The sequence below is a fragment of the Mirounga leonina genome, unplaced genomic scaffold (assembly GCF_011800145.1).
Source record: "Mirounga leonina isolate KUSES-001 unplaced genomic scaffold, KU_Mleo_1.0 Mir_129, whole genome shotgun sequence".
NCBI lineage: Eukaryota > Metazoa > Chordata > Mammalia > Carnivora > Phocidae > Mirounga > Mirounga leonina.
In genome coordinates, this window is record NW_023270323.1 from 19,845,318 (window position 1) to 19,859,169 (window position 13,852).

Below are 13,852 nucleotides of genomic sequence, written 5' to 3' on the forward strand. Positions count from 1 at the left end.
TGCTCCCAACAGCTGGGGCATCTAGGCAGCACATTTCAGTGTCCAGCACAAGTAAGTAATGTTATTGACCCTTTACACAGAGAGAGAAACTGAGGCACAAACACTTTAGATAACAGCCAATTAGGTCACATACTGAGTGACCAAACCAAGATCAAACCTGGGCATCTGGTTAGAGAGCCTGTGTGTTTCTGATCACTACATCTTACTCATGAGTAAGGTGCACAACTCTAGCAGTAGGCTATGGCCCCCTGCATGCCTTAGTAATGATGCAAAATCCTAACTTTGGAGAGGGTGAATCCATCTTTGCATGCATGGAAGTTTATCTTTATGAACTCTGAATCACTGCAATCAGGAATGGCAAAGACAGTATCAGGTGGGATACACGTAGAAAAATGTTGACACATATTTTACCCAGCATTATACTAGGCACCATGAATGATAAAAAGGAAGCATAACACATGGTCTCTTCTCAAGAGAAGCTTAGAGTTTAGGCAAAGGACTAAACCACAGACACATGAAATAATTACTGGAAAAAAATCCCAGAACATTAATGAGTAAGTAGGAAATGATGGTTATGTTGGATAATAGTAAGACAGGCAAAGGGCAAGCAAGCCTTTAACAAAACAGTCCTTAATTAATAAAGGTTCCACCCCCCTTAACATCGAATGACTATGGGCCTTGGAACCCAAGGTAATAATAAATTATAAACTATAACCTAAGTGTAAAAAAGAACTAGGGATTGGGAAGGGCCCACATGCCAAAGCACAAAGACGTTTTCAGGGCAACTTAAAATTCCCAGCTTTTGATGAGACGTCATCTTCTCTACCACTATACTATCTTGAATTTTTATATTACCACCTATGGCTCTTGGGCAATTAAAGATATTTTAACTACCTCTTAGCCATTTGTTCTTTATATGGGTGAGGGCACTTAAAAATTGAAGAGAAGAATACTGTGGCTTATCTTGCTGGTATAAAGAGTAGGGTTTTCTTTATAAGAACTTTTATTTCATTCATTCAATAACTGTTAAATGAGTACTATCAACATTTGGGTAGTACTTTAGCATTGTGGCTTAAAAAAGAGCATAGGGGTCTGCCTTCGGCTCGGGTCATGATCCCAGGGTCCTGGGATCGAGCCCCGCGTTGGGCTCCCTGGTCCACAGACAGCCTGCTTCTCCCTCTCCCTCTGCCTGCCGCTCTGCCTGCTGCTCTGCCTATCTGTGCTCTCTCTCTATGTCTCTGTCAAATAAATAAATAAAATCTTAAAAAAGAAAGAAAGAAAGAAAGAAAGAAAGAAAGAAAGAGCATAGAGTTTGGCAGACAGATTCGGTTTGAATTTCAGCCCTGCTCCTTATCAGATCTATGTCCAAGTACTTCTCTAATCCTTAGTTTCTTTCCTTGTAAAATGGGACCAATAGCGGTACTTGCCTAATAGATTGTGGTAAAAATTAAATAATTCTTGCAAGGTGCCTGTAACATATTGAGTAACAGCTGGAGGAGAAGGAGTTTGGACCAGATATTATGCTGGGCACTGGGGATTCAACAATGAATAAGAAAGACAAAGAGCCCCGACCTTCTTGGATCAGACAGGTAAGGCAGGCACACAAGGGAGACAGACAAGCAAGGTATTAACTGCTAGGATAAGAAAAATATAGTTTTATGGAAACATGTAGTACTGAGAAAGAGAGGAAAGCAAAGGAGTTCCAAAAAGACTTCTTAGAAGAAAATGTCATCATAACCTTTAAAACTTATATTTTTTGCTGTGAGCTGTTTGGTTTCACCACCATAATAATGTAAGTTGCATGAGGGTAGGGACGTTGTGTGTTGTGTTTGGTTTTATATATCGAACTCCTGTTGTACTGCCTGGCACATAAGGGGCACTCAAATATCGGCGGGGGATAAATGAAATGACTCCTACGATGGAAAGTAGGAGTTTGCCAGATAAGGATGCCAGGAAAGGTGTTCCAGGTGGATGAAAGAGTGTGCATGAAGTTACTGAGGTGAGCGAAAGCACGGTGAATGGGAGGAGCTGAAATGCAATTAGGCTGGAAAGGTGTATGTGGATGCCATGAGGGAGAGGCTTGAACAGGGATCAAATCAAGCAGGGCCTTAGAAGCCATGGGTAAGGAGTTTGAACCTCATGCTAAGGACCCGTGTGAAGCCATTAAGGATTTTAATCAAAAAAAGGATATAATCAGTGTGTGTTTTTTAAAGTTCATTCTTTATTCTGTTAATACACTAATAATTCAAATCCATTTTTTAAAGGACAAACAATGGAAACTACAGATAGGCATTATTAGAAAAAACAATCACCTATAATCTCATCACTCAGAGATAACAACCGTTGGGCTATAAATAATAAGCAACCTGTCTCGATTAACTATTGCTGTATAGCAAACCACCCCAAAACCTAGTGGCTTAAAACAATTATTATTTTCATGAGTCTGTGGCTTGAGTGGGATGTGCAAGGCAGTTCCTCAGCTCCGTGTGCTGTAGCTGAGGATACCTCATTGCAAGCTGCAATCAGCTGGGAGCTTAGCTGGCACTAGAACATCCAAGATGATCTCTCTTCCTCAAGAGCCTCTCTCTACCTGGCCTCTCATCTTTCAGTAATCCAACCTGAGCTTCTTTGCAGCATGGCGGCTGGCCTCCAAGGATAAAAGGGAAGCTGCCAGTCTTCTTAAAGCGTAGGGTTGGACATCACTAACCTTCTTCCACTGCACTTTAGTAAGCAAAACCAGGCACAAGGCCAGCTGAAATTCAAGGTGAACAGACTCCACCTCTTGATGGGAAGAGCAGTGTATATGCACAGGGATGGGAAGGCCCATTAGCTATTGGGAAACTATCACACAACCTGACTTGCTAAACACAAGAACAGTAGGTTGTTGACCCATTTCTGGTACAAATAATTAGAAAAACTCAGTCCAAAAATAGCAAATGCAAAGTACATGGTCTTTGTTCGTGTAAGAATCTGATAAAAATGGGTTGCCTAAATAAGCTGGCAATTTGTGCACAGGGGAAGGTAGGAGGCAAGGGGGAGGAACATCATGGTAGAACCTAGTGTTGAAATAAAAGGAATTGAAGGGAAAAGTCAAATCCTTGACAAAGAAAACAGTTAAAATTGTCATGAGACGTGTTCTGCAACTAATGCATCTATAGTTGACCTGAGTATGGCAGGTGATTAAAACATGGTATTTGTCCAATCTCCCTTCCTGAGGGTCAAATGGCTGGAGACCCAGGGACCAGGCAGTGATACCACAGCATGCAGAAAAACAGAAGCAACAGTGCGCCTGTTACATCCTAGGAAATGACTAAGGTACTGTAGTGACCCTGCTGAGAAAGAGAACAGGACTGAACCAAGCCAGCGGCAGAAAAGAGGGGACAGAATAGAGCCAGACAGTACAAATGAAATCATATAAATGATAAATGGAAACGTCCAGTAAACAGGTGGGAGGAGATGAGACCACATACGTTTCCAATTTGAGTAGACAATACCTATTCACCAAGATAAACATACAGGAAGAGCAGGTTTGGGAGGAATCAGAAACTTCCAAGTGGGGTAGCCAGTTGTGAAAAAACAAGCTGGGAGCTCAGTAAAGAGTCCTAGACCAAATATACTGAGAACCCTAAAGGGGAACAGTTATGAAACTATGTGTGCAGTTTCACACAGTAAGAGCATCTAGGAAGAAAAGCAATCAAATCCTGCAGGAACTGAAGAGGGTTTCAAGATTTGGAAAGCCACAAGTAACTTTCACATCTCAACAAATCAAAATCTGCAAGCAGCATATACTATTTACACAAATGACTTAATAAGGGGAGGGTCATCCTCAAGCCAAGAGCCTCCACTGGGAGGGTTAGGAAAAGATGGCCATATCACTAACGGAGAAGAGGTATTAGTATTACATGAAAACCACATTCAGCATATGATTTTCCAACCAACTAGAGAAAACAAAGGTCTACACAATCAAACCAAAGGGGAATCAGATGACCCCTCGCCCAAAAACCCACCGTGACTTGCAAAACAAGCCTAAGTCTTGGAAAAAGAGGTCCCAAGAGCCAGAGGCGGGCAGGGTCAGTCACAGTACACTCCCTGGCTGTATTTGCCAAGCAAACTTCTCATTAGAATGTGGCCTGTGTGCAGAGAAATTGTATTGATCTTCCAACCTGAGTATGCCGGTGTACTTGCTACCTGTTGCCTTTCAGTATAAATAGGCATTCAGGTCAATACATCACTCTTTTGTTCTACGTGAGTCCACCCCAGAGAGAGGTCAATTCTCAAGTGACAGATTCGCTTCCAGTATCTCCAAGACTGAGGCCAAACTGTGATAAAGAAATTCTACCTAAAGGACTTCTGGTAACCAGATAGACAGCTTATCCTGGAGGCACTCCAGCCTCACTTCAAGGCCTTCCCGCGAAAATACAGCAAGCGCTTTTTCTTTTGAACCACAAAATTAAGAAACAATTACAAACAAGGAGTGTAATTCATTAATATCTTTATTTTGAGTTGCAATCTATTATTACTTCAAAAAGATCCACTTCAGAAAACATCCAACGGATGCTGACTTACCATTCAAAAAGTAAGTCATCAATGTATGATTTATAATATAGAATACACAATAAATTATATTTACATGCAATGACTAGACTACCACACACACAAGGTAAAAAAATACAGCATTTTTATGTACATTTTTTAAGATTTACATTTTCATATACAATTTATAAAGTTAAAAAAAATTCTCTGTACAAAATCTCATGTGTACAGAGTTTGTAAATCCCTATTCTTATGGCTGTACCACCACACAGATATGCTCAAAACTAGAACACTACAAACACTTTTTTTTTTTAACTTCATGTTCAGTCTTGGCACCCATATACTAATATTATTTTTGAAATGTGAATTACAAAGGAAATAAACATAATCATGCAGACTTTTTGAATATAAGAAATAAAATATGCTACTAGATCAACATTTATCAATTCCACAGTTACCTAGTTCTCTTCAACTTCCTGCACTGCTTTCATACAGGTGCATGCATAACTAACAGATTATGGATTGTTTTAATAACATTAAAATAATACTATAGCCTGACAATACTTAGGCATTAAAAATGCAACTATCTAACAACCATAGCCTGTCGAGTATTTCTGCTTTAGCAGAAACTTCAATTAACACATTACATACTAAAATTCACAGAAATGTCACTATTATAATTTCTAAGTTTATAGAGTCTGCATCAGAGAGTAAGTAATCATTTAAAAAACAACAAAACAAAAAGGTGTATGACAATGAAGAGTATATTCTCTGTTCTGAGACTGGGAAGTAGGGGAGATCTATGATAAGCCATTAAAGGGTTATCCACGGTCCCTGCTAAGGAAGCACTTGTACACTCCCAATCTGTTTAAATAAAGACAGGTGAAGGCTTTATAAAAAGTTTAAGCTACACTACTCATCTTTAAAAATCTTCTTGAAAAGTAACAAATTGAAGGTATCAGCACCTTCCCTCCTCCCCCAAGTAGCTAAAGATCAATGAGAAAAATAAAGTGCCAATGTGTAAAACATTGTTAATCGTTTAAGAGGCACTAACCCATTTGATGGCTTAGGATTAAATATGAAAATAGGCCAGATCTGATCTGAATAATAAATAGAAGGTAGGTATTCCAGTCTATGCAATTTCTGCCTAGGTGGGGGATGGACCAGAAACTACCTACTCCCCCATTTATTGCTTTGAAACTTGTACACACACTTTAAATTCTGACACAGAACAATTAGATTTCTAAGATGGAAAGCACAGTGTCTGTGCCACTTTGAAGTTGAAAAAGAAAGTGCACTCTTGATCACTGGAAGGAGAGCTGCTGAGACTCTCTTCACAACTCATATCTTCACAAGAGTCCTCACTAAAGGGAGGAAAAGAGACAAAGATTCCATTATTTAGAAAATACTTTAAGGTTTTAAAAGCCAAATAAAATTACTAAACAAGTATCTCCAGTCTCAGGATTTTTATATTCAAAATTTAAGATTTACAGAGACAAAATTTAACTTACAAGGATTTCCTAAAATGAATTGTAATCTATTGTAATCTCCTTAGAAAATAGATTTTGAGAGGTTTAGACAAATGACTATCTGCCAAACTATTATTCTTGTACCAATTAATAAATATCAGGAACTAACTGTACAATTCTAAGCATTTTAAATCCAGTAAGTGGAGACAAAGGACAACGTATCTCCCATCACATGGTTTTGATGTCTTTCTTGCATTAATAATTGTATCCCCGATACTCTCAAACCAAGAAACCAGTAAACTATAAAAATGAAACTTCTTGTTATCTCTAGGGCATAAAATAACCAAATCTGATAAAATTAGTCCTTTTATGAACAAAAATTAACCTGACCAAGACAATGGCATTTGACAAAATTAAAGTCGGCCGCGTTAGTGGTGGTGGTGGTTCCCTTTATTTTCCAGTCATTTAACCCACAGCCTCTTCCTGAGGCACTGGATTAGGAATTCATACTAACCCTGAACCAGAATGCCACTTCAGGTTTTGTTTGTTTTTAAACTAAACTCTACTTCAATGAGCAAGGAAGATGTGAAACAACCAGTTTTCAAAAAGGGAAGGAATGAAGTAAGTCAGACAGGGGAAAGACAAACACTGTACAATCTCAACTTACGTGTGGAATCTAAAAACGAGAAAAACAAAAACCAGAATTCATAGATTCAGAGAACAGATTGGTGGTTGCCAGAGGCAGGGGATGAGAATAGGTGAAAGTGGTCAACAGGTACAAACTTCCAGTTACAAATCCTGGGGATGTAATATAGAGCATCATGTTTTGTTTCATTTTTTTTTTTAATAAAGAAAAAAGAGGGGGGATGTGGGGCGTATACTTCTAAATCATCACCTACTTTAGTAAAACTACCTCTAGCTAATTTTCCCACCTGAAGAAATGATGCTATTGGAGTAGGGGCTTTCTCTAATACCCTGTAATATTCCCAGGTTCCATTTTTGAGTATAAAACCAGTGTTACTTACTATGGGTAAGTCTAATTAGTCAAGGAACCTGCTTACCTTTCACTTTCATCAAAACAACCCCCCTCTGGTATCGTTGGCAGCTCAGGAACACTGTAGTAGCTGTTGTGGAGGTTCTGGGCTGTGCGCCTTGAAACAATCCAAACCAATTTCTTAAGATCTGGTTTGCAACATTCAGGAGAAGAATATTCGGCTAGGCATTTAGAAACTAACTCCCTCCAATAAATGAACTCGGTGTCATTAACCTAGAAAAAATATTTTAATGAAGAGGTTAAATACCTTAGAATCACCCTATAATGCCTAAAATATACTGAAGCATGGCTCCCACCATCAGATATTATTTGATACAGGATGTGACCTGGGCATCAAGATTTCTTTAGAGCTCCACAAGTGATTCTAATGAGCAGTCAAAGTCTGGTAACCACTGGTTTAAAGGAGGAGCACTGTAGGTATAAATAATTTACATAGAACCTAATAAAAATCTTTGCCTATTTTAAGAAAATACACTGACCTAAAAACATTAGGTTTGTTAACCAATCTATTAAGTATATTCTTTAATAGTCTCAATGAAAGGAACTTAACATAATTTAGGTTTCTTTAACATAGCATTGTGTGGATTGCTAAAAGTATGCATTTACATTAAGACACCAGATGTATGCTAATAGAGAAGTTAGCAATATGACAGAAAAGGAATTTCTCCGAAAGAGCACAGTTCCTCCACCACTGAGGAGTGCCCCAGTTGGTTAAGCGTCTGCTTTCCACTCAGGTCATGATCCCAGGGTCCTGGGACGGAACCCTGCATGGGGCTCCCTGCTCAGCGGGGAGTCTGCTTCTCCCTCTCCCTCTGCCTGCCACTCCCCCGACTGTGCTCTCTCTGTGTCAAATAAAATCTTTAAAAAAGAGATATTTCCAGATATTATAAAAGGTTTAAATTAAAACTAACAAATTCATGATTTAAATGAAAGCTAGAGGGGCGCCTGGGTGACTCAGTCGTTAAGCGTCTGCCTTCGGCTCAGGTCAGGGTCCCGGGGTCGAGCCCCGCATCCGGCTCCCTGCTCGGCGGGAGGCCTGCTTCTCCCTCTCCCACTCCCCCTGCTTGTGTTCCCTCTCTTGCTGTGTCTCTCTGTCAAATAAATAAAAATCTTTGAAATAAATAAATAAATAAAAGCTACAAGTTATCTGCCAAAAACAAAATACTTCACAATACTTTCATCACGAACAGAAGATAATTTTGTATCATCTTTGTCTCCATTACCACCTAATCCAGCTACATCTTGACCCCCTTGTAATCTGGCAGTCTCACTTCTCATTCTACGGACGCCTCCTTCTAGGTATCTAATAACCTCCTTCAATTCTTTTTACACTGGGTCTTTCATCAAAATTCAATACTCCTGACTTGCAATACTTCTTGAAAACCTTTTTCCAACCTGACAGTGCACTTGTCTCATGGACCCTCCTTCCCTTGCCTCCTAAGGGGGAAACCACCAACAATGAAAACCCAGAGTTTCAACTGACCCCTAAGCAAAGAACTCCCATAAGTTTCTTATGGTTTCTACTATTATTTCTTCATGAGAAATTTCAAATTTCAATCTCCAACTACAACTTATCTTCTGAGTTTTTATTCCAGGCTGCCAAATATCTGCTAAATACCTACCCACCTGAAAGACCTACAAGAACCTAAAGTCACACTTCTCCGATCACAAATTAATTTCTCTCAAACTTCCCTTGATGGTATCAATATTCTCCCCATCATTAGGTTCAAATCTTGGCCATTTGTGGCTCCTTGTCTCATTTCCATGCTTGGCTTCCAAAACTATTTGAGTTGGATATCCTTACTCCTGCTTGTGACTATCACCTAGACATTCTAACACTAAGCCTACATTAAATGATTCCCAAACCCTTCTAGTCCACCAGCTTCCTGACCACAAGCCTTTGCTACCCAAACTTTCATTGTCTAAGATTCTTTTGGTCCAACCAGTCATTGTGCCTTTCACAGTCTGCCCTACTTCTGTGCTAACGAAACCCTAAAGCACTCCCTATTAGTATTAACACCCCTTACTGCAAAACTTATTGGGCCGGCCAGACTAAGAGGTTTAAAAAGAAAAACATGGCTGAAGTTATTTTGGTAATGCTACTAATGGGATGATGATTCAGCCCTATAGATGTAATGGACTGCCATTAGTATATTTACTAAATCTACTTCCTAGTATGTATTTTAGAACAATGTGCACATAGCAATGTGGACCACTGTGTTACCAACTGGTGAGAATACCAGAGAAGGAACAAAACATCTGAACACAGAAAGAAGCTAAGCTAAGTGATCAGGTTCCCCTTCTAGCTTAATACTGTCTGCGTCAAAGCTGCATTTTGAGAACTTCAACACTTGAGATACAAGAAAAAAGTATAAAAGTTAAAAGCCCCATAAAGTATTACTTAATGTTTAAATCACTACAGCGGAAAAAAAAAAATGAAACATTAGGAGAGAAATCTGCTTTAAAGAATAAGAACTGAAGATAATTTACCTTGGAATGTTTTTTAACAAGCAGAAGAATTTCCAGTAATTCAATGGATTTCAAAGTTTCTACTTCCAAATTGAGAAGGCACAAAGCTAACACAGATGGCTAAAAAAAAAACAAAAAGAAAAAGAAAAGTAAGTATTTTTTAAAAAATTCAAAATAGAAACAGTGAAACACGTAAGCAAGCAATCAACTTACTTTTGCCTTTGAAAAAATAAGTCGGCAGTTGCAAGCTTTCAGCTGAGCTTCTAGTTTATCTAGACTCAGTATTTCTTTCCTATACAATTAAAATATAAGACAAAATATTTATTTATTAAACTTCCAAAGATTTAAATGATTTTAAGAACTTGCTGCTGAAAACTCAAGTTGAAAATTTAGAGGAGTAAAAATATAAATTTCACTGGCATTGTAACGGTTAGCTACAGCGATGCTAAAGTACAAAATTTTTATTTGTAATCCCACTGACCTTTCTGATGTATGACAAAGTACAATGGTATGGTATAAGTGCAAAAAGTTTAAGGCAGTAGTTGCTTCCAATTCATAGTGCAATTTTTCTGAAATTATTTTTTCCATCCGTTTTATGTCAGAAGCAGTACATTTACATTGACTAATCCGGATTACATCATGGGTGGATGGAATATTGCATTCTTCTTCAACTATCCTAGCAGCCAGCAAAAAACAACAGACTCCAATGCAAGACAAATGTTTAGGTTTCACCTGAAAAACAAAAGAACAAAGGCTTCTTCTAACAACTGTCACTCAGATTTAGCAAAGCAGGCACTTAAAAGATTATAATGGTGTCCCTAACTCTTACGACCAGAGCACAATCTAGCTGCTTCAAGGACTTACCCTTATTCACGATTATACTTAACCCTTTTTACATTTTAAACTGAGTTAGCTTCCCATTTAAAAAAAGCATTAAGCATTTAAATTAAGTAATTTAAATACAAATTCAAAAGGTAGGTTTCTAACACTGAATCATACTTTGTATTTCAAACACGAAATTCTTAACAGTACAGTCTCCCCCAAAATAAATTAAGCCTTTCAACACGGAAACAATATATACTTCTTTGGATATAAACATAATATATGCGACTTATCTTTTTATCTTCTTCTCTATTTAAGTATCATCCCACATTTCAATGCAAATTTGCCCAAGAGAAATATTGCATCAGTTGTGCAGAGTGGAGCATATGTAAAAGCTGCCAAGGACAGATGGCTGCCCTTTTCTTTTCAGTGCCCTAAAAACTGACCCAGCAGCTGACAGCAATCCTATTGGCAGAAGAATCACCACATTTTTCTAACAGTTGCTGGTTAATAAGAGTACGGCTCCCTGCTTTGAAAAGACTTCTCACAGGGAAGGCAGTTAGGTCACCTTTAATATACTGCTATACTTCCACTTGTCATGTTTCGCATTAAAAACAACTAAGCTCCAAGAGAAACGTGATGGGAGATAAAAATATGAAAACCTTATTTTGAGGACTGTACACATATATAGGGAATACCTAAAAACAGTGGCCTCCGTTTTGTCACATCTTCAAAGAGAAGGTATATAAACGGTAACAGCAAAACCTAACTTAAAATACAACACAGTTAATTCTGTAGTCTCTCTCTCTGGCACTGAAGATCACAATTCCAATTAAAATGTTTATATGTAGTGACATAATTACATTCACTTGTCAAACATTTAACGAACCCTTGTATGCTAGGCACTGTGCTGGGCACTAGGTTTAGAAATAGAAAGATGCATATGCAAAAACGATTAAATACCTTCATAAGAGCCAAGAATCTATCTAAAATATTGACAGCCAGAACAAAAGTTTCAGTGCAAGATCCAAAAAAGTTGGTTAAACTCCTTAAATCTTCTACTTTGGCATTTCTCAATCTTGGACACAAAGTGTTATCATCCTGCAATAAAAACCAACAGCCAAAGTTATGACTTTCTTAGAACTAGATGGGTAAATACACACAATTAGATTCAAATAAGGTAATTTTTTTTCTTAACCTTCAAGAATATGGGAGGAAAGAGTATTTAACTAATGATATACTTTTTCAGATACAAGACACGTATATATATATATCATGGCTTTTTAAAAATATACAGCATAAAAGAGCTTCAGCAATCCAATATAAAGTGAACTGTTGTCACACTTCCAGAGGGTTAGAGCAAATGTAATTCCCCTATAATGGAGATAGTTTGTTTTCTTTATTTAAAAAAAAAAAAAACCTAAAAGTCTACTATAAAGTATTTATGGGCAGAGGGTATTTCCACAAATGAATTACTCCATTCCCAGGGAGTGTCCCACCCAGAAGCTGCAGGTTGGGGGTGCCACATTTGAAGAAACACTTCTCTGGAGTTAGTATCACTCTCATTCTTGCATAACCCTGTAAAATCTATCTTACTATTCTAGAAGACAAATTTCGGTCTTAAGAAACTTTGCAGCCTTTAATCTTGATTCAACTGGGCGGGGGGAGTCATCCTTCTCCAAGCCCTATCAGCTGCTTGAGCAAGAAGGTATCTTTTCTGGGAGCTTACCTCCGGGGTAGCCTCGATCAAGCTTAGCCCTTTTTCTCGAGGTTGGAATCTCTGTTCCTGTTCTAGATAGAGGTTCAACAATCCGAAGAGCTGGACCCCTTCACGACCCGCCAAATACTCTGCCCCCAAATCCTTCATCTGCAGCAAAGACACCACGCAGTTAGAGGGTATCCTGGGGGGAAGGTAACAGGGGGGAGTGGGCAGAAAGAGCTAGTGCCAATACCTCCAGCGAGAGGCGCCCCAGCACACCCCGGCGGGCAGCGGGTGAGGGGATCAGTCACGTCCTCCAGAAGCCCAGCGCAATCCTCCCCCACCTCCAGGGAGGTGTGGCAGGAGGAGGGGCCGCGCGGTCTGGTCCGCCGGCCAGCGCTGGGTCAGACCGGCCGGCCCCGGCCTCCTGGCCGTTTCACAAACAGGAAACTGTCCCGGGGCGGCGGTGTCCGCACGGCCGCCCCACCTGAAGCCCTGTGCGGAGGGGCTTCTCCCCGCAGAAAGCTCCCGGGGCAGCTACGGCAGTGGGTCTTGGGGTGGGCGCTTTGCACAATAGGGGGGAGGGGAGAGAAAGTCTCGCGACTGAACAAAGAACCGGAGGGAGGAGACTCCCGAGCCCCGCCTCTCCCGGGGAGCCCAGCTCCAGAAGCCCCTCTCGCTGGAGTCCAGCCCCCAAGCCTTTTCCATCCGCTACGGCAGAGCCTACTCCGGATCCACCCGAGTGGCAAGACCGTGATCTGAGAGAGCAGCAGGGTGGCGTGGCCCATCAGTCGGGGGGACAGACGTTCGGCCCACCCCGTGCCGGACAACACCCGGCCATCCACTGATGCCCAGGTTCCTCAAACTGTGCTGAGCTCCGGGGCTGTCAATCCAGGAAGCACCACCCCAGCGAGCCCCCGTGACAAAATGGGGGGGGGGGGGCAACCAAAGAATGGTCTTCAGCCTCCTCGACTCTCTACTCCTACCTCCAACATTTTTCCACGTCCAGTGCCCACTCCCCCGGCTGAGGGTAGGACCGGAGTCGCCCACGTGGCTGAGGAATGGGTACTCCCGACACCACCCCTCCCTCCAAGTCCCAACCACGAACAAAGAAACCCCGCGATCCCCCGCGAGCCCACTCACCGTGCCGGAGACGCGCCTCCACCAGCCCGCGGCGTCACGGCCCAGTGAGGACTGGGCGCGGCGGGGACGTCCGAACCTGTCTCCGGAGGTCAGGGACCCGCCGCCTCAGCGGTGCCCCCGGACAGGCATCGGACCCTTCCCCCCCTGCCGCCGCCTCCTCGGCCTCACAGCCCGAGCTTCATCCCGCTCCCTGGGCGCCCACCCTCCAGCTGGGGCGCAGCGCCGGCCCCTCGAACCCTGCCCCTCTGCCGGCACCGCTGCCTCCACAGCGGAGGCCGAAGCAAACCCCTTGTTTTTGTTTTGAGTTTTCGACGCCCCCAAGGGGGCGGGGCACGTGACTCCCCGCGGAGGGATCCGCGGCTTCCGCAAAAGACTTTGAAAAAGAGTCCCGCCCCTATACTACTGTCCCCAGCCGGATTTGTGCCCTCCTCCCCTCGCCTTTGCTTTGCCGAGCCACTCCTCCCTCTCGATCTCAGGGCAGAGCGTGAAATCTGGGAGTCGGCTTTCTGCGATTGATCCTGAGGGGGGAAGGAAAAGGAGTGATAGGTTTGAGAGGCGGAAGGAGATAGTTTCTGGTCGCATTGCACCTTTTAAAGGTCCCCATTTGTTTTGTTTTCGCTGTTTTGAAAAGTCCGCCCAAAGCAGCCAGCTCTCCGATTGGAT

At 41.5% G+C, this 13,852-nt stretch overlaps 1 protein-coding gene across 3 annotated transcripts; it reads right to left on the reverse strand.

Moving 5' to 3' along the window:
• Positions 1–4,475: 4,475 nt before the first annotated feature.
• Positions 4,476–13,500, reverse strand: CCNG2 (cyclin G2). Of its 3 annotated transcripts, XM_035004725.1 has the most exons (9): positions 13,190–13,500; positions 12,300–12,610; positions 12,077–12,214; positions 11,311–11,448; positions 10,007–10,257; positions 9,739–9,817; positions 9,547–9,645; positions 7,064–7,269; positions 4,476–5,897 (listed from the first exon to the last, which is right to left on the reverse strand). In XM_035004725.1, the coding sequence occupies exons 3-9, from the start codon at positions 12,212–12,214 to the stop codon at positions 5,777–5,779; spliced, it is 1,032 nt and encodes a 343-aa protein (XP_034860616.1). In that variant the 5' UTR covers positions 12,300–12,610; positions 13,190–13,500; the 3' UTR covers positions 4,476–5,776. The 3 variants fall into 3 exon arrangements, with proteins under 3 accessions (XP_034860616.1, XP_034860617.1, XP_034860615.1); XM_035004726.1 differs by lacking the exon at positions 12,300–12,610; XM_035004724.1 differs by lacking the exon at positions 13,190–13,500 and having other exon boundaries at positions 12,300–13,167.
• Between the last annotated feature and the right edge of the window lie 352 nt (positions 13,501–13,852).

Coding starts and splice junctions, on each gene's coding strand:
- CCNG2 (XM_035004726.1), bottom strand. CDS start 12,214: ATGAAGGATTTGGGGGCAGAGTATTTGGCGGGTCGTGAAGGGGTCCAG. Junction 10,258..11,310: donor GATTCTTGGCTCTTATGAAG/GTATTTAATCGT, acceptor TTTGTTTTTCAG/GTGAAACCTAAACATTTGTC. Junction 9,818..10,006: donor CTTTGTCATACATCAGAAAG/GTCAGTGGGATT, acceptor TTAATTGTATAG/GAAAGAAATACTGAGTCTAG.